This window comes from Lepisma saccharinum, chromosome 14, assembly GCF_977018435.1.
Source record: "Lepisma saccharinum chromosome 14, izLepSacc3.1, whole genome shotgun sequence".
NCBI classification, from domain to species: Eukaryota; Metazoa; Arthropoda; class Insecta; order Zygentoma; family Lepismatidae; genus Lepisma; species Lepisma saccharinum.
In genome coordinates, this window is record NC_139242.1 from 14,081,339 (window position 1) to 14,103,192 (window position 21,854).

General features: G+C 36.8%; 1 protein-coding gene across 3 annotated transcripts in view; it reads left to right on the forward strand.

Annotated features, from left to right (window-relative positions):
• Cul2 (cullin 2) overlaps positions 1–21,854 on the forward strand; it is a 164,297-nt gene that overhangs the window by 116,097 nt on the left and 26,346 nt on the right. For all 3 annotated transcript variants that reach the window (XM_083135160.1, XM_083135158.1, XM_083135159.1), the window contains 3 exons: positions 7,259–7,429; positions 10,066–10,281; positions 19,660–19,806. In XM_083135160.1, the coding sequence (XP_082991286.1) occupies positions 7,259–7,429; positions 10,066–10,281; positions 19,660–19,806 (534 nt within the window). The remainder of the gene's footprint in view (positions 1–7,258; positions 7,430–10,065; positions 10,282–19,659; positions 19,807–21,854) is intronic.

Below are 21,854 nucleotides of genomic sequence, written 5' to 3' on the forward strand. Positions count from 1 at the left end.
CCATTTGATTGGAATTTTGTTATTTAGTGTCGCTATTCTTTCACTTTTGGCAAATGGCGACGATGAAGATGAGTAATGAGTGATGATATGATGACATTTATTAACGGACACTCACCAAGAACACCCATGGCCAAGCCGAGATTCGAACCAGGGGCCCATGCTGTCGTAGCGCGCTGTGCTAACCACTCTGCCACGGAGGTTGGTTAGGAGTGGACATTATACCATATTTTGTGTGCGCAATTGGGATCAATCAATGGAATGACTACGAATATTATATTATTAATATATTCATATCATAATATCACGTCATATTATTCGGCACGAAGTAATATCATAGACATTCAATCTTGCATTATTGCCTTTCAACTATTTCTTCGACTTCAGGTTAATAACATCAATAAGATAAATTATGACACAAATGATAATGAATGTGGGATATTGACAGTTATTTCGAATTACTTGACACAAGCAACATTAAGCAGACTCGGTGGGCAAGTTCATTAAGTGGTCAACCTTCGATCTCGTCACCAAAGTTCCCGGATTTGAATATCGTCCTTGTCACAGGTGTTTGAGTATTTTGTCATTAATTTCATGCAATGGTCACTCGTCCGCGACTAGGAAGAAAAGTGATGATGTTACGTAACAAAACTAATAAAAATAAACATGATCGAAGAGTACTTATTTCATCTCTCACGAAATCTCCTACAAAACCGGGATATATGAAATATATGTATCTTCACATACTTTTTCGATTTCTATATTTAACCGAGAACGGGAGAGCAATTTTCAATTCCAGAAACCGAGAGACGGAGACACTGTAAAGTCTTGTTTATTTCTTGACATCTGCCTAATTGAGTTGTTGTTCTGTTCGTTATTGGCTTTGTATTGGCAATTGTCATTATTCTTCCCCTGTATGTAAACCATAACGACGATTTATAATGAAATAAAGCAGATAAAACGGCATGAACAAGAAAGTCATGCCTGCCTGGGACTTCAACCCAGAAACTTACGTAACGAGATTTGAAATTCTGGAGAAGGCATCTGTGTTTCGCTTGGCTTTCTCTTTCCTTGTTTCGCTTGGCTTTCTCTTTCCTCAACTTCTGTTATTTTATCATGCACATATAATTAAAATGGATCTGAGAAAATACGTTGCGATCCATAATTGTGTTGGTTAGATGCTATAAATGTGAACTCCAACATGGAATAAATTAATTATTCCTTTTGTATGTGGTTGAACATGAAATTTTCTTACACTGTGACAATTTCTTTTTTAGTTTTTCTGCACAGATAAGCTAATCTGGACTGGACCTTCAGTTTAAAATGGCATACGAACTACTACGTGCATCCACCGTGTATCGAACCCGGGATCCCTTGATTATAAGGTGACGACGTTATCGTTACGCCATCGAGGAGGCCCCGTGAGAAAATATTATTCACTCGATCTATACAATAATTTATTTAAACATTTACATTTTCGTTTTCTTCTTTCATTTTTGTTAACTACTTTTCTACGACTCTTTTTTTGTCTTGGAATTTCTTCTTGTTTCAGGAAGAAAATAATACATGCAGGCTGTATACCTCCCCCCCTCCGTGCAAATATATAGAAAGCTCACTCTCGAGAACTAATTTATAAATAACGAAAACATTAGGAAACAATTTGAATGTTAACTGATATAACTGCAAATGAAACAATACTTACAGACGCTAACGAAATATCTATTCTTGTATAAGCTCACAGGCAACAGGTATCTGGTGAGTCATTCACTCTTGCTAACTACGAGCGAAGGTCACTGAACCAAAGGGTGGCGAACAGGCGTCTGCTCTACGGAACTAGGGTTAGCAGACGAGGCCCGTGTTCCTGTTATCAATGACGTACGAAATAAGGAGGGACACAGCTTTCATATCAAACTAGACCTGTGTTTTGGTCCCGTTATTGCATGTGAAACACTTTCTCGTCGTAGCCTTGAAGGCCTACGTAAAGGCTTCTCTGCAAGAAAGATATCTTACCATTGAGGGGAGGAAAAGTGTGTGTGTGTATCGAGGTCCCTCAACTTTCGTATTCTTCTTCATTTCAGAACGCGTGCTGTATCGTCGATTTAATCCAATCTAGCCGTTCTAGGTTTTAGGTTCTGTTTCTGTTCGGTAATTTCACATTATCTTTCTGCTTATGTTATTCGCGACGAAGCTTCTGGTTTCGATAATCTGGACAATAACGGCATTGTGTTGGTTGGTTGATTTGGTGTCTATGTCCACTTTATGCACAGTAAGACTAATCGGGAATGCACCTACAGTTTAAAGTGGTATCCGAACCACTATGTGCCTACACATTACTTTGCTGCTAGATATTTGCATGCTAAGATGTAGGAAATGCTACATTTTCAGTGTGTGGAATTAAGATTTATTTCTGATACGAAGAATCGGAGAATGGAGTAGTGAGAAAAGTATCACCTCACATGTTTGAATTATAGCCCCCCCCCCCCACACACACACACAGGATATCGGCCGTGGTTTTTATAACGAAATATAACATGGACGAATTGTGTCAAGAAAAACTGGAGCCTATTCACATCCCTACGGAACTTGGAAGAAAGTCCACATAGAAATTAGAAAGTTTTGTTCCGACAAAAACGGGACGTATAGTAAATGAAAAAGCAAAGTGCTACCTTGTGCTTTGAACCAAGCCATGAAGGCGTGTAGGGGGTGCGGAGTTAGGGTCCCACACTTTCTTGTTACGGCCGAAGGTGGGGATAATGTGATCAGCACCACGCCCCTGGCCGCCTTTACCCCCTACCCCCCCCCCCAAGTTTCCTAGAGGTACCCACTTTATACGACGCTGGGTGGGCGCCGGAGCCACTTGAACAGGTGGACAAAATTCCAATTCTCCCCAGTCGGAGATCGAACTCAGATCTCTCGCATGGTAATCAAACTCCCTAACGACCGAGCTACCGCGGCACATATAGTATAGGAGGCTTTGTAATTAAGGCAAGAATTATTTTATCGTTTCGTTCAACGGTTTTAGGGGAATCATTCTCGGACATAGGCTATAACTCTTGTCGGTTCTGCGACCTGGCTTGACAAAAGGCGATTTTATGACGAACAACATTCCACCTGATGTCACGTGACTTTCCTACATTTCCTGTGTCTGTTGGCTATTGCGTGAAAGACGAGTTGCTCCTTGAGACAGACAGAATCACCCGATCACCTAAAGGTGCAATGTGTGTTGCCTATCTTTCCGGTATTATTTACTGCCATTAAAGTCTTATGGGGAAGAACTTTTTTCCACCACTGTACCACCAAGGCTTGTTTTTATGTATATATAGGTAATTATGTGTTGTGATTGTACAGAAATAAATTTCCTATATTGTACATTACAATTTCGTACGCACAGTACTATGTGGTAATTTCAGTGAAAGCTGCAGGCTTTACCAGGATTTGAGCCTGGGTCTCTGGCATACGTGCCATTGTATCAACTGATCTACAGAGCCAGCCCTGGCTTCACCTGATATTTTGCTGTCACTGCTTTACCTGTGTGGAATTGTCTCTGTGCTACTTCAACAGAAACTGTTGCCTTTGAAACACTGTTGACGTCGACGGTGCCTGGTTTATTCCAATGTAGAGATGCAACACTGACGAGACAATTCCACACAGTTAGGCCTCCCCGATGGCGCAGTGGTAGCGTCGTTGCCTTGTAATGAAGGGGTCCCGGGTTCGATACCTGGTGGAGGCACATAGTGGTTCGGATCCCACTTTAAACTGTAGGTCCAGTCCTAATTAGCCTTACTGTGCATAAAGTGGACTTAAAACACCAAATCAATCCAAACTAAATCAATCCAATTCCACACAGTTAGAACAGCGACAGTGGAAAATCAGGCAAGCCCAGAACTTGCTCAGTAGCTCACTTAATAGAGCAATGCATGGTATGACAAAGACCCATGTTTGAATCCTGGTCAACCTCCATTTTTCTGTGAAATATGTGCATAATACATATGTGTGTGCCAAATAGTGTGGTAACTATGCTGGGACAAAGTAAGGAAGTTTTGAGAAGAGAATAGAAGTGTTGTTTAACCCTAGAAACACTCAAAGGTGGAGAGTGGTGTGGGCTCAAGCTCACAGATTTCTTCCTAATCATTACTTGTCAAATTTATAGTTGCTCTTAAAGATGTGTTCTGTATTTTGAAGAAGAAAATTTCAAAATAATAGTAAATAGGAAGTCTGGCAACTACTCAACTATGTCAGTTTTCAAAGTATTTCCTCTGTGTGCCCAGGTTTGTGGAAACTCCCTGATTCCTTTGGCATAGATAGAATGTTTAATGTGCCCAAACAAATTGTAATCACTGGGGGCTAAGTCCAGATGGTAAGGGGCATGGGGCAAATCCTCCCAATCCATTTTTGCCAGAGTTGCTGTCAAATTGGCTTTGTGGGTCTGGAAATTATCATGGAGAAGAATGCCATTTCCAGACCGCAGTTCTTTTCCTGCAAATGGCATTTCGTATGGCATGCTTCATCAGCGTGCAGTAATACTGGCCATTAACTATGACCCTTTTCTCAAAAAAGTCAAAATGAATAACACCTTGCATGTCTCAGAAGGGGAGGGGGGTTGGGAGGAATCTGTATGTTGCCACCACAAGCTGCTTCCTTTGGTCTCTGGGATAAAATGGTGCATCTGTGTTTCATCACATATGATGATTGGCTTGAAACTGATTCAGGACCTCATCACAAATTGTCACACGTGTCCACTTCTGATCAAATGTCAGTTGTTGGGAAATCTATCTTGCACAAACTTTGCAAAAGAATCACGAATGATTAAGCCATATATACAATTAACCAAAGAGGTTGGTAAGGGACATAAAAAAAACTGAAATAGAAAGATTATCGTGTTCATTGTTAGTGATGGTTTATTATTTATGTTTAGAGTTACCATTACCTATTACTAGATGCAAATATATCACCAAAATATGTATAATGTATCACATATTTTCTTTTGGACAAACATGCTTTTTTAAATGATAATTTACTACCAGGTAATGGCACAACCATTTGTTGATAAAAATTGCCAGTAATTACACAAATAGTGTTAATTGTGTGCACAATTCAGCAATTTTACTATTGTTCATATGAACCAAAAAAAATTAACATTCATATTTTTACAAACTAAGTTGAAAAAGTTCCGCACTGTTGATGAATACCAATATATCAGTATTAGTACCGGTTCAGCTGTAGAAGATAGAAGGCTTTTTATCTGTCTTTGACTGGTATAAGTTAAATAGTTTTTACATAAATGAACATAATAAGCTTATGTAAGTGCTTGTATTTATTCTTTAAGTGCAACAAATTAGTTAGATGCATAATGTACCTGTATTTTTTTTCAATTTTTATTTAAACCTTTAAACCTGAAGCAGTTGTTGCTTTCTAGCTGTCCATATCTTATTACCTATTTTTATCATTTTTTTCATTATGTTAATTCCAATCCTGAAGAAAACCCTATTTACTCCAGGTCAAATACATTGACGTGTTTTATATTTGGTAATTTGTTTGCACAGTGCAGGACTGAAATAAATAAAATTACTGTTGATTCTTATTACTTATTTTATTAACTCACATTTCTGGTTTTGCTGTTCATTTTTATCACTGTCGTTTGTATAAGTTTGTTGCATTTTCATACTGTTACTGACTTTATATACCTGTTTTATATTTGAAATTAATATGTAGTGTATGTTTACGACATTTTTTTATTATCTCTCTGATTTCAAATAACTCTTAAGGTTGCTAGGATGGAATTCGTTTGATAACCACATATTTTTTGGTTACATTCCTTAACTTTTTATGTATTGCTGCCTCAGTGGATGAACGCATTGATTGATAGACTTGTGAAGGTTTCAGTTTTGATTCCTGCCATGACTTGAGTGTCCCTTTACCCTTCGCCCTCATTATTGTGATTACCTGTCAAATTTTACCCCTTGGAATCAAAATCTAGGAGAATATGACCGAAAATTTTTCATGTGATATAATTTTGATCCTTTCTGACGCATGCCAAATTTAATACAATACACAGTTGTCAAATAATGGATATTTTCAATCATAAGTATTATCATCATGGTTCTTAGTATAGTATTAGGAATTGAAAGACAACAAGAGTTATTTACAACTACTTCTATGTAATAAATTTGACATAAATCAAAATTGCTTTAAAAACTTTGCAACTTTGAATGTAGACACTGGTAAAGCAGCAAAGTGAAGAAAGTAATAGAACAGTGGCACAGAATGTACCCAAAGTTTGAATTCTAGTGGGCCATGCTTTTCATTCAAAATGTCTAAATCTAAAGTAGTTCCGGCCAAAGAATATACTTCGAAATTCTATTTTTGTCTTTTCTGTCGAAAGCGAGGGAGGGTCACATGAACTGCTGAATCAATCGGCTTTGTCCAGTTGCCGTGGTGAGGGGAAATTCTCGTGGTATTCTGCATTGCCAAATTTTTTGTTTCGAGTCATTTTCGAAACAGGTGGCACCCTCAACAAGGCCAAGCATGGCGAAGCCTGCGAGCGAAGGGAGCATGTTGACAGGAAAAGGTGTCGTGTACAACTGGGACAAAAATTAGATGTGTAGCAACTGGTAGCAACACCGCTTCTCCCCCCTCCCCCTCCCCTTGAGCTGGTGGCAGAAAGTCTGGGTTTCGTCAATTACATTCTTTGGCCAAGCAGACTTTACTGTGTGTACCAAATTCAAATTTTTAAAATATGTACATAGCTTAACAAGTTTTTTCACAGAATGTTCTCAGTTTTTGCTTGTGTGTTTTTGTGCTGTCATTACATGAAACATATATGGAAAAATTCAAATCCTAGGACTACAAGGAATGAAATTTATGTACAGTAAGATAAGATTGAGGATATGATGTTGCAATCAAAATTAATAACATACATTAAAGAATCTTGCAATATACCATATTTCCGCTTACACTTCAGAACATAATTGCGCAGTGGTAAGTCACCTTGTGATCAAGGAGTTCGGGATTTGATACCCAATGAAGACACACAATGATTCGGATCCCACTTTAAACTGTAGGTCCAGTCCCGAATAACCTTACTGTGCATAAAGTGGGCTTAAAATAGTAACTCATAATTTCCTTTAGTACTCAATTATACTGGTAGTAAATTCAGTACATTTTATAAAAGAGATAAATAAAAGAAAATTTAATACATGTGTTTGAATGTTTGTGTAATTTAATGTAAAAAATTACATGTTTATTCATTCCTTTCTTTCAGATTCACACACAGTTTATAGAAAGTATGTTACGTGTATATACAAAATACAAAAGTCTAATACAAGAGGTCTTCTCTGATGACCAAAATTTTGTCGGTGCATTAGATAAGGCATGCTCATCAGTCATCAATCATAGGCCAAATCCAAAATCTCCCTGCAGATCGTCAGAATTGGTAAGTACACTTTCCTCATGATGTGCACTGTCTACAGGGCATCTAGGTATATCTGTAAGTGTCAGTGTATAGAGAAAAACAAGTCAGATTTGAAAAAGAAGAATTAATACATTCTAGGAATGGGCTGATATGAAATTTTGACCAATACCAATATCCAATATAAAATTTCTCTTCTATTTCCCGTTCTAAACATGGGTTCTTGACTTCTGGATGTGGTTCATATATCACTCCTTCATGAGCACTCCATATATATCGCTCCTTCATATACAACCTTCATGAGCCTGGACCAGAACTGGCTGCAGATACACTCCACGTAATCGTCACCACCTCCATGATGGAGATTTTAGGGCATCCTTCGTATGGTGATGCCTTGACTGTCCCACATGCAATAGTCAAGAAGATTGCAGTTGGGGCTTAAGGGGACCACAAGTTGAGGCACCAGTGGTGGGGAATGTTCAGTTCCAAGTTGTTGACTGTTCCAGTGGTTATAGCTGCATGCATTGAATTTGGCTGTCCATCTTACCTGTAACTCTGCCTGATAAAATTCCGGATTTTTCTCGGTACACGTGTATTCAGATTTTTGTTTCTCTCACTGTAGTCTACAATAAATAGGGACTTAAATTTTTGCATTCACAAATAACAAAAAAATTGGAAAATTTGGTTGCAACGAAAAATAATTAAATGTTAGTAATGCTTTGGATTATAGGTATTGTGATATTGATATTGGTACATTGTGAAAATACTTACCAATGAGCAATATAATATGGAAGGGACAGATTAATCATCACCATATTGATATCATCAGGTACAGACTAATTGATGTATTGGTTTATCTGAAAATTGTCAATAATTTTACTCGTCTGAAATTTCTGTAAATAGCTTGTAATGCAGAGCAAACTTCTACCATTTTGTTACTATTTTTGTGATTATAAACATGCAATTTGTATGACCTGGTTTTGTAAAGTAAATGTGTAATATGATTGGGCGATAGTATGTAAAACAATGCAAGTCAAATGTATAGAATGAAATTCTCATATACATTAGGTTGGTGCAAAAATAATGCCAATTTATAGTAACATATATCATCTAAGGAGCTGCAGTGGTCCAAGTTTTAGAAGATCTGACTGTCATGCTGGAGATTTTGATTCGATTTCTATTTCGGGTGATCTAAGGTGGGGAATTTTTCCAACCTTGTTCCTACATAAGTGGCTCTGGGTTGATACCTGGGGGTAAAAGCATCTATAGCAGGATGCTGATCATTACAAATTATGTATTTTTGCCAACAAGATACAAGCTTGTTTATTCTGGTAGTACAGCATTCTGGAGTTCTGCAATGGATGAATTTTTCAATACTGTCTTGAGATGCTGCTAGATGGTTGAAAACCCTTTCTTGCAAAAAGTTGTCAAGATGCCTGAAAAAGTCATAGATATAAGGAGTTTTGGCGAGATAATGGAGTGAAGTTGCATTTCATAGCCTGGTTCATTCAATTTCTGCAGGGTCATTTTCGAGCCATGGGGTTGGTCATTGGTCATGAAGAAGAGTTGGTCATTTTTGATTGCTTATGTTGGACAGATTGCATTTTGTCAATATTTTCTCAACCATTCGCCAACCACCAAACAGTGATCATAGTCTTTTTTTGTGTCAGTTTGATCAAGAAATTGGTTTTTTTGTTGCCCAAAAGAAGAGCAGTGCAGACTTTGTACTGGTCAAGTTTTGATTTTTGTTCAGGTCATGTGGTGCAAATATTGAATGACTGTTGACTGATGAACAACGGTCAGTTCTTCTGCAACCTCTAGAATTGTTTTGCCAAAGTCTGCTCCAGTAATGGTCTACAGTTGGTTGCTGTCAGTTCACATGAGCATGCCCACAACCATCCTCATGTTCAGAGCTCTCATATTTTACAAATTTTTGGAACCAATATTGAGTTGTGTGTTTGTTGAAGATCCCCTGTTCAAATATTTTCTTGATATTGCTGAAATTTGATTTTTCTTGAGGACTGAGCTCATACCATTTTGATCTGGTACTGATGCCAAGAGTTTGAAATTGAAACAATTCAAAGTATTTCAGAATATTTATAAATTTTAAAATATAGTTTTTGATTGGAACTATACCATAACAATCTATCAAAGTTTAGCTATAAAATGCTCATAATAGCACATAAGATAATAATTTATTCACAAAATCCATTTCTTCCTGCAATGATGTTATATAATGAAAATTATCCATTTTGCCTAATTTCTAGGATATTTAGAATGTGGAAGTGTCTTGTGACACACTTGCAAGATCTCTGACAGATTTCCAGACATCCCAAAAGTATTAACCAGTAATGATAATTAAATTCAAACTGTTACTTTCCAATACTGATACCATTGTTATCAGCCAATGGTCCATCGTTGTCAGTTTTTACTCTTGACTTTTTTTTACCATTTTTATTTGACCATCAAAAGAAGAGCAAATAGCAAAACCTTTGGCATAAAATAGTCAAGGAAATACTAAGCTTTTAAATGGTATATTAGATGAACATAGTTTAATAAATGTTTATTCCAAAATAAATACTAAATTAAAACAAAATTAGTGTGTTCAATGTATCCACATAACTTTTATTTTAAAAGTGTATATTTGTTGTATATTTCAGCTAGCTAAATACTGTGATACTTTATTGAGGAAATCATCCAAAGGAATTTCTGAGTCAGAAATAGATGATAAACTTGCTCAGTCAATCATAATTTTCAAGTATATTGATGACAAGGACGTGTTCCAGAAGTTCTATTCGAAGATGTTGGCCAAACGATTGATATACCAGCAGAGTCAATCGATGGATTCAGAAGAGGCAATGATAAATAGACTAAAAGTAAGTTAATGTATGAACTACAAAAATCATTGTAAAGGGCATATATTTTTATTATTGCAATAACTGCATTAAGTGAATCTGATTTGATTGTCTTATCAAGTTTCAGTGTGAAATAAATAAAAATTCTGCAGATCATCTTCTGTAAGAAAGCCAGTAATATTACAATGGTTATCTTTGCTAGGTTAATTTTTTTATGTTATGTGGTTATACACTGAACCCAATTTTACATCCCCCCATTTTACATTTTCCCTCATACTTTTAATCTTCATGGTCCAAGTAGATGGAAATGCTACAAAATTTTCCTACATTTTACATTTTCTCGTATTTTAAGTTCTTTCACGTTGGTTCCCTGAAAAACCTAAAATCGAGGTTCCACTGTCCTGGTAGAGTAATGAATAATATTGTGGATAGATTTTTACCAAAGATTGAGTGAAGAGGCTATGTGCTCTTATGGGATTTTGACGTAGACAGCACCCTGTAGGTCACTATTCCAAACAAATTATTTATTGTTCCAATTTTGCCACCTTTCTGGCAGTTTCATTTCTCTGCTGGAAATTTTCAGAACTTTAGTTATGGAATTTTTTAACCTTTAGACATCGGACCTCTCACGTGACTATATTCTAATTGAAGCCAGCACCTTTTCACGTGCATGCTTTTCAAAAATGCCACAAAGTACAAAAAAAATTGTAACTCTAGAACTAATATTTATACATTGTCCCTCCCAATAACACTGGCGAACAAAATTGAACTTTTTTTTTGGCACACAAGGAAAAATACCTGATCCTAATAGAACTTTTCACACAGAATTCAAATATGTAAGTAGTTTTTCTCCATCACCAACAGTTTTTTTGTGACACCCAGGTTAAGTTTGAAATAGTTCTGTGTATCTTTACATACATGCATGACACTATTCAACTTAACTAAAATGTGGGAGTTGTTGATTTCCTTCCGTATTTTGCAACTGGACATCCCTCTTTAGCATCAAATAGTAATCAGCAAGAATTCTTATATTCCACTGTCCCTGGCACCTCTTTTCCATGACAGAAATGTCTTGGTGGAAACTGTACCCCTGTTCATTACTAACGGCACCAAGATTGTCAGGGAAGAAATCAAGGTGAGATTCCAAGAAATGTATTTTGAGGGGCATATTACACCCCATATATTTGTATGACTGTTACAGTTAACCCACAATCTCACGGTACTTCAAGCTTTCTGATTCCCTAAAACGTCTATGTAGCTATGTCTATTAACTCCACACTGATCTTTCATCTTCGTTAACCAGTTCTTCGAATGGTTTATCCTAGGGATGTGCTGAAGCCAATTACAGATGTTTGAAAATCAGCAGAAATTGACATATCAGCATCGGTATCGGAATCAGCAAAAATCTGATCTTTAAACCGGTAAAGATTATACTACAGTTTTACCTTCTAATAAGTCTTATATTCTAGTTTTGTAAGATTTATTGAAAATTTGGTTATGATTCGTCATTATTGTAGAGTTTTTGTAATAAAATTATTGCAAACTCTCATTCAGAGGATCAACCTAACTATAAATCAGAAATAAAACAGTACATTGCTGAACCAGGATCTGCTGTTGTATTGGAAATTCAAAAATGAGTATTCAAACCTGAAGCAAGTACTGAGAAAATGCTTGAGCATACCTGCTGCATCAGTATTCAGTAATTGAGTGTTCAGTGTTGCTGAACAGATTTGTGATAAGAGAAGGAGTATATTTGCATCATTGTCATATGACTAATGTAATGCATCGTCAATGTGTCGAACATTCAGTCCAGTCTGTCCTAGGAAAGGTGGGGGGTTGGGAGCAGTTCTACCAGTTTGGGAAGGGGGTTGCCAGTCGGATGGAGCAGGAGGAGGGGAAGGGGAACATCTTTGTGACATAACAGTTGGGCTGAAAAGTTCGTAGGCTGACTCATAGATGGCGTTACTAGAATTAAATCCATGTGATTTTTACTTAGTACTAACCTTCAAAAGATACGTGTATAAATTTCACAGCTGCCGGATAATTAGTTCGTGAGATATAGCATTGTGAGTGAAGCAGCTTTTGTTATTGTGAAAAAATGGATAAAAAAGAATTTCGTGTGTTAATAAAGCATTGCTTTTTGGCGAAAAAAAATACTGTTGAAGCCAAGGCTTGGCTTGATAAACATTATTCGGACTCTGCACCAAGAAAATCAACCGTTGAGAAGTGGTTTGCTAAATTTAAACGAGGCGAAATGAGCATCGAAGACGATGCACGCAGTGGATGCCCCAAAGAGGCTGTTACCGACGAAAACATCAAAAAAGTCCACAAAATAATTTTAAATGATCGTAAAGTGAAGTTGATCGAGATAGCTGAGACTTTAAAAATATCAAAGGAACGTGTTGGACATATTGTGCATGAATATTTGAACATGCGAAAGCTGTGTGCAAAATGGGTGCCGCGCGTGCTCACAATCGATCAAAAGCAACAACGTTTTGATGATTCGGAGCAATGTTTAGCGATATTCAACCGTAATAAACACGAATTTTTCCGTCGATATATTACAATGGATGAAACATGGCTCCATAACTACACTCCAGGGTCCAATCGACAGTCAGCCGAGTGGACTGCACGTGATGAACCGAATCCAAAGCGTGGAAAGATGCAACAGTCAGCTGGCAAGGTTATGGCATCAGTATTCTGGGATGCGCATGGTATTATATTCATCGATTACCTCAAAAAGGGCCAGCCCATCAACAGCGATTATTACATAGCGTTGTTGGAGCGTTCAAAGGATGAAATCACGAAAAAACGGCCCCATTTGAAGAAGAAAAAAGTGCTGTTTCATCAAGACAATGCACCGTGTCACAAATCAATGAAAACGATGGCAAAATTATATGAATTAGACTACGAATTGCTTCCCCATCCACCATATTCTCCAGATCTGGCCCCCAGTGACTTTTTCCTGTTTGCAGACCTTAAAAGAATGCTCGCTGGAAAGAAATTTAGCACTGATGAAGAGGTAATCGCCGAAACTGAGGCCTATTTTCAGGCTAAAGAGAAATCGTACTATAAAAATGGCATCGAAAAATTGTATGACCGCTATAATCGTTGTATCGCCCTCGAAGGCAACTATATTGAATAATAAAATCGAATTTTGTCAAAAAAATATTTTTTACTATAGTTGTCGCGTTCATTGGTTCCCCAGGCGGCTGCCTTTGGAATCGTACCCTGCCCGCCCCTCTCCTAATGAGCCAGGACCTCCTTAGCAAGACCACCCCAACAAAGCTCCAGGCAACGCGTTGTTGCCATGCTTTAAGAGGGCGGCGGGGGAAGTCGACGCGCTGCACTCAAAGCATGTGACATAAATAAATAAATCGAGACAGATAATTAATTATGGTGTTTCATTATTTCTGTGACACGAAAATACATCATAATAATCATCTGATTCGTCCAATCTTGCATAGCATTTTATAACGTTTAATAAGAGAATTTAATGTGGACCAAGTCTCGTCCAAGTAAATGAGTTTGAAACCTTCTGAACGCAGCTCCTGTAGTCTCCGTAGAATCTCCAAGTAACAATTCTCGCCGATTCCATTATTACATTCTTTTTTCCTTAAGCGACCAAACCGAAAACCAAGTTTTTTTTAATTAGTTCTCGAAGCGTTGTTTCTTCATAAGGGAAGTCCGACACACTTTTTAAAAGTTGCAATAGTTCACTCACGGTCGGTTACTGTCCTTTAGTATAGAACTTGTAAATTTCGCGTGTAATGAAATCGCAAGTAAACTCGTCCACTTTGTTAAATTTTCTCTTTTTATTTCCAGGCTTCTTTGGTGTGACTGGACTTCTCCGAATCACATTTCGCACGGTTTTTCTGTCTAACTTTAATATTTTGGCTGTCTCTGCAATGGCTCCTTTTCCTAGCTTTTTCTTTTCGACATATTCGTGCACATTACACACAAATAACTGACTTTGTTTGTTCAACGTTTTGGTTTTGGATACTTTTCTGCTCGGTGCTCCGGAAGTGCTTGGTTGAGGATTATCTTGGTTCGTTGAATGATCTGGAACTTCGGATGTGTCCCACGGTCGCCACATGTCGATACAAACTCTGTTTTCCCATAATATTTCTAAGATATAACAATAAACTAGATAAAAAAATACACTTGTCAATCCAAGAATACGAACTCGCATACGCACCTCACACCGCTCTCTTGTTGCGGAGTTTGTGAAAGGCTGCGAAGAGAAGGCCTTGGGGGATGAAGTGACTTGGCAACGTCCAGCCTGTTGACAGCATGCTCACCCTGCACGCGTCCCAGGATTGCAATATTCTCAAGGGTGGGAGGATCTGGTTTCCAAAGGAAACCGGCACGCTTTGATGCCGCCTGGGGATCCAAAGAACGAGGCAAATATATGTTAGCCTACGAACTTTTCAGCCCAACTGTTATCATCAAAATCAGATTCTGATGATATATCAGAGGGAATGTCAAGCTCTTCTTCATCCCACTCGGAGTCTGTATCCATATCCTCCAGCTCATCTCGGATTTCATCAGAACGGAGATCACCGGGGGCAGCCATGGTCGGCTATGAGCCTTTTGGGGACACAGCAGGCACAAACGACACTAGCACACTTTTCACACCACAAGAAAAACACGTAGATGACAAAAAAGTCCTTGGAAGTCTTGTCACTTCTCAAAAAATATCCTCGCACTTGGGCACAAAACTACACACACCTACACACAACTTTCACAGACGAAAAGCTAGAACGCAGTGAAAAATGAGCGTTGATTCTTGCAGCTGCTTGAAATTCTATTTTTAGACAATGCAGGGTAACCTGTGTTGCAACTTGTGCTTGTGCTCAAAAACAAAGGTTTCCTTCAGTGCACCTCAAAATTCCATTCTCACAATGTAGATTCAACAACCAGTCTTCCCCCTCCCCCTCCCCCCACCCCCACCCCCTGGTTGCGCCCACATGGAAAACTTTCATTTTGACATCGGATACTGATAAACAAGCTTCCTTCGAATGCAGTTACCAGGCGGGAGTGAAAAGCATTGCTTTAGAACAACAAAGCCAGTCTTCCTTTGTCGGCAAAAATTTTCCCTTGAAAAGAGATGCACCTTTCTCACCTTTCCCCCTCCATTTTCATGAAGGAAAAAAAGTGCAAGAAACATTTCTGTTAAATACATGTGTTAGGAACAATATTAAAAAAAAAATCGAAATTCTAACCAAAAGTAGAGAAGTTATAACGTAAAAACTAGGACCTTGACACAGCATCTCGATCGAGATGCTTGGGACCGCAAGGGTTACACTTGGGTATCTTGACCGAGATGCTTGGGACCCAAAAGGTTAATTCACCTTGTGTTAACAGATGAGGTTCACAGGAAGGGGCTTCGAAAGTAGAATAATTTTGATCTTCATTTTGAACTTCGGTAGCTGCCTCATGTTCCCATTCATCTTCTATAGTTAGATGTGTAGGGGGATGCGGTACAGGTAAGTAAGTTCTCACTGTGAGGTACTAGCCTCATAGTAGATGGTAAATTTAGGCACTTTACTGTGTATTTGCATTTACTACTTATTCCTTTTATCTTCGTAATACATAAATAACAGTCCGATGAATGATCTCGTGTTTCAAGCCACACCACCGAGGTTCGCCTTTGCCCCCCCCCCCTCCCCCCAATGTGATTCAACCTGCCCCCTTAGAAAAATCCTGGGTATGTCATTGTGCATTCGTAAAGGTTTGTGCCCACCTTCTCTGTTCGAAATCATTTAAAATATTGTTTTACATACATGACAAAAAAATTAAAAGAAACTTAAGAATGTCATTGTACAAAAACTGTGGGTGATGGAAAAATTGTAAGTACATATTTGATTTCAGCGTAAAAGTTTACATTAGAAACACAATATACGTTTCATGTGCCAAAAACTATGTTCCCCAGGAAGGAAGAAGTTGAATGAATGAAGAAAATGTAGTATGTAGCGGTCGTACATTCTTACAGCCATGCAAATTTACGTTGAAATCAGACTGATACTTCTTAAGTAACACACATATATATATATATATATATATATATATATATATATATATATATATATATATATATATATATATATATATATATATATATATATATATATATATATATATATATATATATATATATATATATATATATATATATATATATATATATATATAAAGTGGCAGTGTTGCCAACTTCACGACAGTGCCTGGATTTTTACTTCTAGACAAAGTCCGGAATTTAGCTTCTAGCATCGGCCCTATGGACACTGGATGGACCAAATTTGGAGAGAAGCACGACAAAAGACCACTTTATGAGGATATGTAATGCACGTGCCCCAACTTTGAAATAAAACTGGAAATTACGGGATTTGGAAATTTTGCAAAATTACGGAAAATTTCAAACTTTAGGCCTTTGCCCATACTTCCCCCCTAGGTCCTTATTTGTTGGATGTTACTTAAAATGTTGCTTTTTACTCATTCTTACATTTAGAATTTAAATTGTTCAAAAAGATGCAGTGGTTGAGAAGTAACAGCACTTTTTTTTATCTTCAGTTTATCCCATAGTTACAAAATAATGAAGGGGTCCCAGGTTCGATACTCGGTGGAGGCACATAGTGGTTCGGATCCCACTTTAAACTAGGTTCAGTCCTGATTAGCCTTACTGTGTACAAAGTGGATTTAAAACACCAAATTAATTAATCATAGTAACAAAAGGGAAACAAGGGGCTTTTTCAAACTGCACTTGTTAATAAAAGTAGCAATTGATGTCTTGTTTTGTAATTCGAGTATATTATACCTTTAGACGTAAACTAATGAACAAAAAAGACAGAACTGAAATATAGTGTATAGTTTTCAAGAAATGGCATGTTAATCGCTACCATGTGCTACCACGTGGTCAGGGCAAATTTCACTAATAGAGCTAATTGCACAAATAAAAAGAGAATAGAATACTTATGATATCTTATAAGAAAAATAATAATGGTAATACATTAGAATGATAAATATATTTTGTAGCGATAATAATAATATTACATGTCCATATTACATTTCCTGTTGTCTGTTGAGCTACAATATTATAATGATCATCATACAGGAAGATGTGGTACTCCACTGGGAATCAAACTCATCACTTTTAGCTTCTGGAGCAATTTGATCATCTTTGCTACAATAACGATTGGCAGCAATAATACGAAACAACAGTAAGCATTTAGGTTACATGAAAAGAAATGTGAAGAGAAATGCTCTCATTAGAGCTTATGGTACGCTACAGTTTGTGTACACTTCAAATGCCTGTTAACAATGATCAGTAATTAACATAAAGGAAACAGTCATTGTTACTTTACTCTGCATAAAATTACAGAAAATGTTTGTTACTGATCCATTATTGATAGAATTACGCCTATTCTTCATCAATTATGCATAGAACAATAAGGATCAAAATATCTCTTCTCAAGAAAAGGATCTAATCTTGTCACTAAACACCTGCCTCCACAAATAATGCTCTAAATCTGAATGCTTGGCTTTCTGACAAGAGACGAAAGTGCTTAACACCTGGAATATGCTTCATTTGTAAACCACAGAGACTCAAATTTGAAACCTTATTTGTGTACCATTTATTTAGTGCTAGACACTAATAAGACCTATGATAAATTTCCCTTATTTGTCCACACCTAATGTGTTACACATTATTCTTGATGTTTAGCTAAGGTAGTTGATTTTTCCTTTAACAATTAAACATTTCAAAGGGTCCTAAAAACTCAGTAGGAGGTGGGGCTGGGACCCTTGCCCTAAAGGGTTCTACCCATCTAATATGTCACGCATTCTACATCCTCCTCCTGTCACACAGGGTAGAGTTACATGCCACCATTATTATTATTATGAATGCATATTTCTTCTTTAATGTTTATCGATATTGAGGTTTTGTGGACATTTATGGTGAAGTTGTTCTTTACCAGTGTGTTATGAGTGTTTTCATTATGATCTACTAACTGAACAATAACCAGTACAACTCTGCACTGCATTAGGTGTGACAAACTATATCAACATGTTCTCTATGATCAAAAATTTGAGAGTAAGAAATTGAATACATATTAGTATCAGTTTAAATATCAAAATTTTGTACATTTCAATGCTGGTTCTGGTGTGTAATATTCATCTAATATTTATTCATCACATTTATTTGTCACATCTCTATCGCAAGCATGTCAAAGAGGAGAATAATAAATGAAAAGTTTTATTTTTCAACTGCAAATAATTAAGTGTCATAGATGCTTTTTTTTTCTTTCAGAAAGTTAATTTCCATAGCCATGTGTAGTATACACAGTGTGTTCGATTTGGCTCTGGGCCTAGATAGCACGTGACATGATGCAGATGCTGGCATTCTTATCCCGTAACGTCTTGCTTATTTATGCACATATCCTTAGCATGTAGACAATTATATTCATATTGCATAACGAGTACTAACTTGTGTTGCAAGAGTTGTTCAAAGTTGTTCTCGTGCAATCTCGGCTGAGCCAAAATGAACGCACTGTATATAAAATGAGACTGAAAATATGGTGATAGGAGTATTTTCATTCCCATATATACAGTGTGTTTTAAAAGTCCTGCAGATTCTAAAAAACTTATAGTAATAGGTTTATTACAACGAAATATTGTTTGTTACACAGAATGTTTGATGTGGTTTGGTTCATTGCCAGATCTCCGGCTGGGCACCATTCAAGTCCAAACACATTTGCAATCTTCATTTGAATATGAGAATTGAGTTCTGACAAAATTCCTTCCTCATGTCACAGCTCTCTTCTATCAGATCATGCACAAATCTGAACTTGTAGGCCTGAATTTCACTTTCTTGCATAAGATACTGTTTAACGTAGACCTCGCCACTCCCAGTTCCAAGGTTGTTTGTTTTAAGAGATTTCATTGGACTCGGTTGCATGCTCTCCTGCATTGCATCCACCACATCACCACTCATCCTTGGCCTCCCACTATGTGGCAAATGTGCTATGCTTCCTGTAGCCTTACACTTTTCGTACCATCTCTGGATACTTGTGTCCGCTGGAGGCATTTTTCCAAATTTTGTTTGGAACCTTCACCTCACCAAAACACTAGATTTTAAGAAGCCATAACACGCAATGAGCTTTTTCCTGCATCATTGCCATCTTGGAATCACGTGATACTGTGACAACTGCACACACTTCATTGAGCAGTGTGAACAGAACAAAATTTTCCTCTGTGTAAGAAAACGATATTTCCTTCTAATAAACCTATTACTTTAAAGTTATAGCTTTTCCGAATCCTGCAGGACTTCCAAAACACAATGTACATGTGTATTTGCTCTCATCTGATGGAAAACTAATAAACTGTTTATCTTCATTTCAGCAAGCATGTGGCTATGAGTTCACTAATAAATTGCATAGGATGTTTACGGATATTTCAGTATCTACTGACCTGAATAACAAATTCAGTAATTTCCTTAAAAAGGATGAAATAGAACTGGGAATAAACTTTTCAATTTATGTCTTGCAGGTAAGATATTTTTAAAAGAATGTATTTTTTTGCTTTTACTGATAATAGAACAAAATGAGGTTTAGGTCAAAATTCAAAACAGTTTAACACAGACCAAAATGTTAAATTCATACTATATACTAGGAACTCTACGTGTCCTTTGGTCACGTTTTGTGCACTCGCCGGCATGACCTTTGGCCACTTTAGGTTCCTCCATGCTCCTAATGTGTTTTAAAATATCAGCATGTATTATTGGAGGAAGGGAAACGAGTGAGTACCTTCACCACTTTATTTGAAAGTTTAGAACATAAAGTTATGTGTGTGTGTGCTTTAATATTGCACAAATAAATAAATAATAAACTGGGTAAATACTGTCCGTTCAAAGTAGGTAGATGTTTTTACATAAACAAATTCAATACTGACGCCAAATTGGAAAAGCAACATATACTTCTTTTGTCATTTTTACATTTTTAAACATAATTGAAAAATAATTGTTTTACTTCATTTCTCGCAAATTCCTACCTTGCCTCTGACATGCATATTTTAAAATACAAAAATTCAAGTATAACTCACTCACCATAGATTTCTGGGTAAAAATAAATTTTCTTTCGCAATGTCCTTTTCCATGGTCAAAAACAAACATGGCAAACTCACCTCTAAACATTTTATTAAAACAGCCATGATCTAGATATCTTCGTATTGATTACCAATACCTATACATCTGTAATGAATCTTCTTATGTAGATGTCAATCTTTGTTTGAAGCACCTTTTCCAACTAGGAATTGATTCATGTGTGTGTTATATCTATGTGAAACAATATAGTATTTTTTTACCCCAAAACTGACGTTGCTAGGGATGTGAAAAAATGGCATTTTCACCCTTAAAAGGGGGATGAGTGAGTGATTTTTTTATTTTCTGTTTCCAGACAATGCCATGGGGGCTCATATAGGAGATTTTTGTTTTTGTTTTTGCCTGGGGGGGGGGGAGGCTTTCTTCATGGAGAATATTTATGTCGGTGGGATGGGGGCTATACATATGTTGGATGAACCAATATAATATATGAAATTTTTGCTACTGCCAATAAACAACCCATATAAAATTTATCAATACCTATAACCAATATTCTACCGATATGATATAAAATTGCAAATGTTTCATAAAGAACATAAATGGTCCATTAAGCTCCTTCATTACTGTCTGCAATTCTGTGACTGGAATTAGTGTTACCTTTCAAAAAGAAACTGTGTATTTAGATTTCTACTTTGTGTGAATTATACATTTATATTTATAAAAGTAATAACAAATGGCAAAATTTTACACTAAATTACAGGCTATTTGTAGATATATCATATTGGTAATATTACCAATAAACTGACACATTGAAAGTGCTTATATCAGGTGATACTGATTGAGTACGGATTAATTTGACGTGTTCCTACTTTATGCATTTTTTTTCTGTTTGGTTGGAGGTGGGGGGAGTGGTATTCACATTAATACAAGGTTAGTCGAACAGACAAACTGTGCAGAATGAGGTTGACTAACAATGGCAGTGAGCCTAAAGTATCTAAAGTAAACATATATTGCTTAAATATGTCTACCTTTTTTGGGGGGAGCATGTCATGGGCCTTGGGGGGAATGGGCACCTCTGTGTGGTATGCCATGGACACTTTTTTTTTTTACTGCTACTACTTTTCTTCTTTGAGTGAACTGAATGCTTTTGAGTAATTTGATTGCACAGAATGAGAAGGAAGAACATTAGATTTTGCATTAAAGTTCACAGGGTAAATATAATAAATAGTCAATCATCTTTCCCTGTTCCTTCTCCCTTTAGTGCATCTTATCTTATGTGATAGAAAAATATGAAAAATTAGAAATTTGAAGTACTTCCAGTAGTTGTAATTTTTAGTTATTTTTTTAAAATTTGGATGATTACCAGGAAACATTGTGCAAAGCCTGCTATTTAACCCTTAGATGCTCAGTCTGTTTTCCTGGGTGTTTTCATGAATGCCTAGTGTGTTTTCAGTGGAAATTTAAAATTCCACAATGTTTTCTTTAAATTTAATATCTC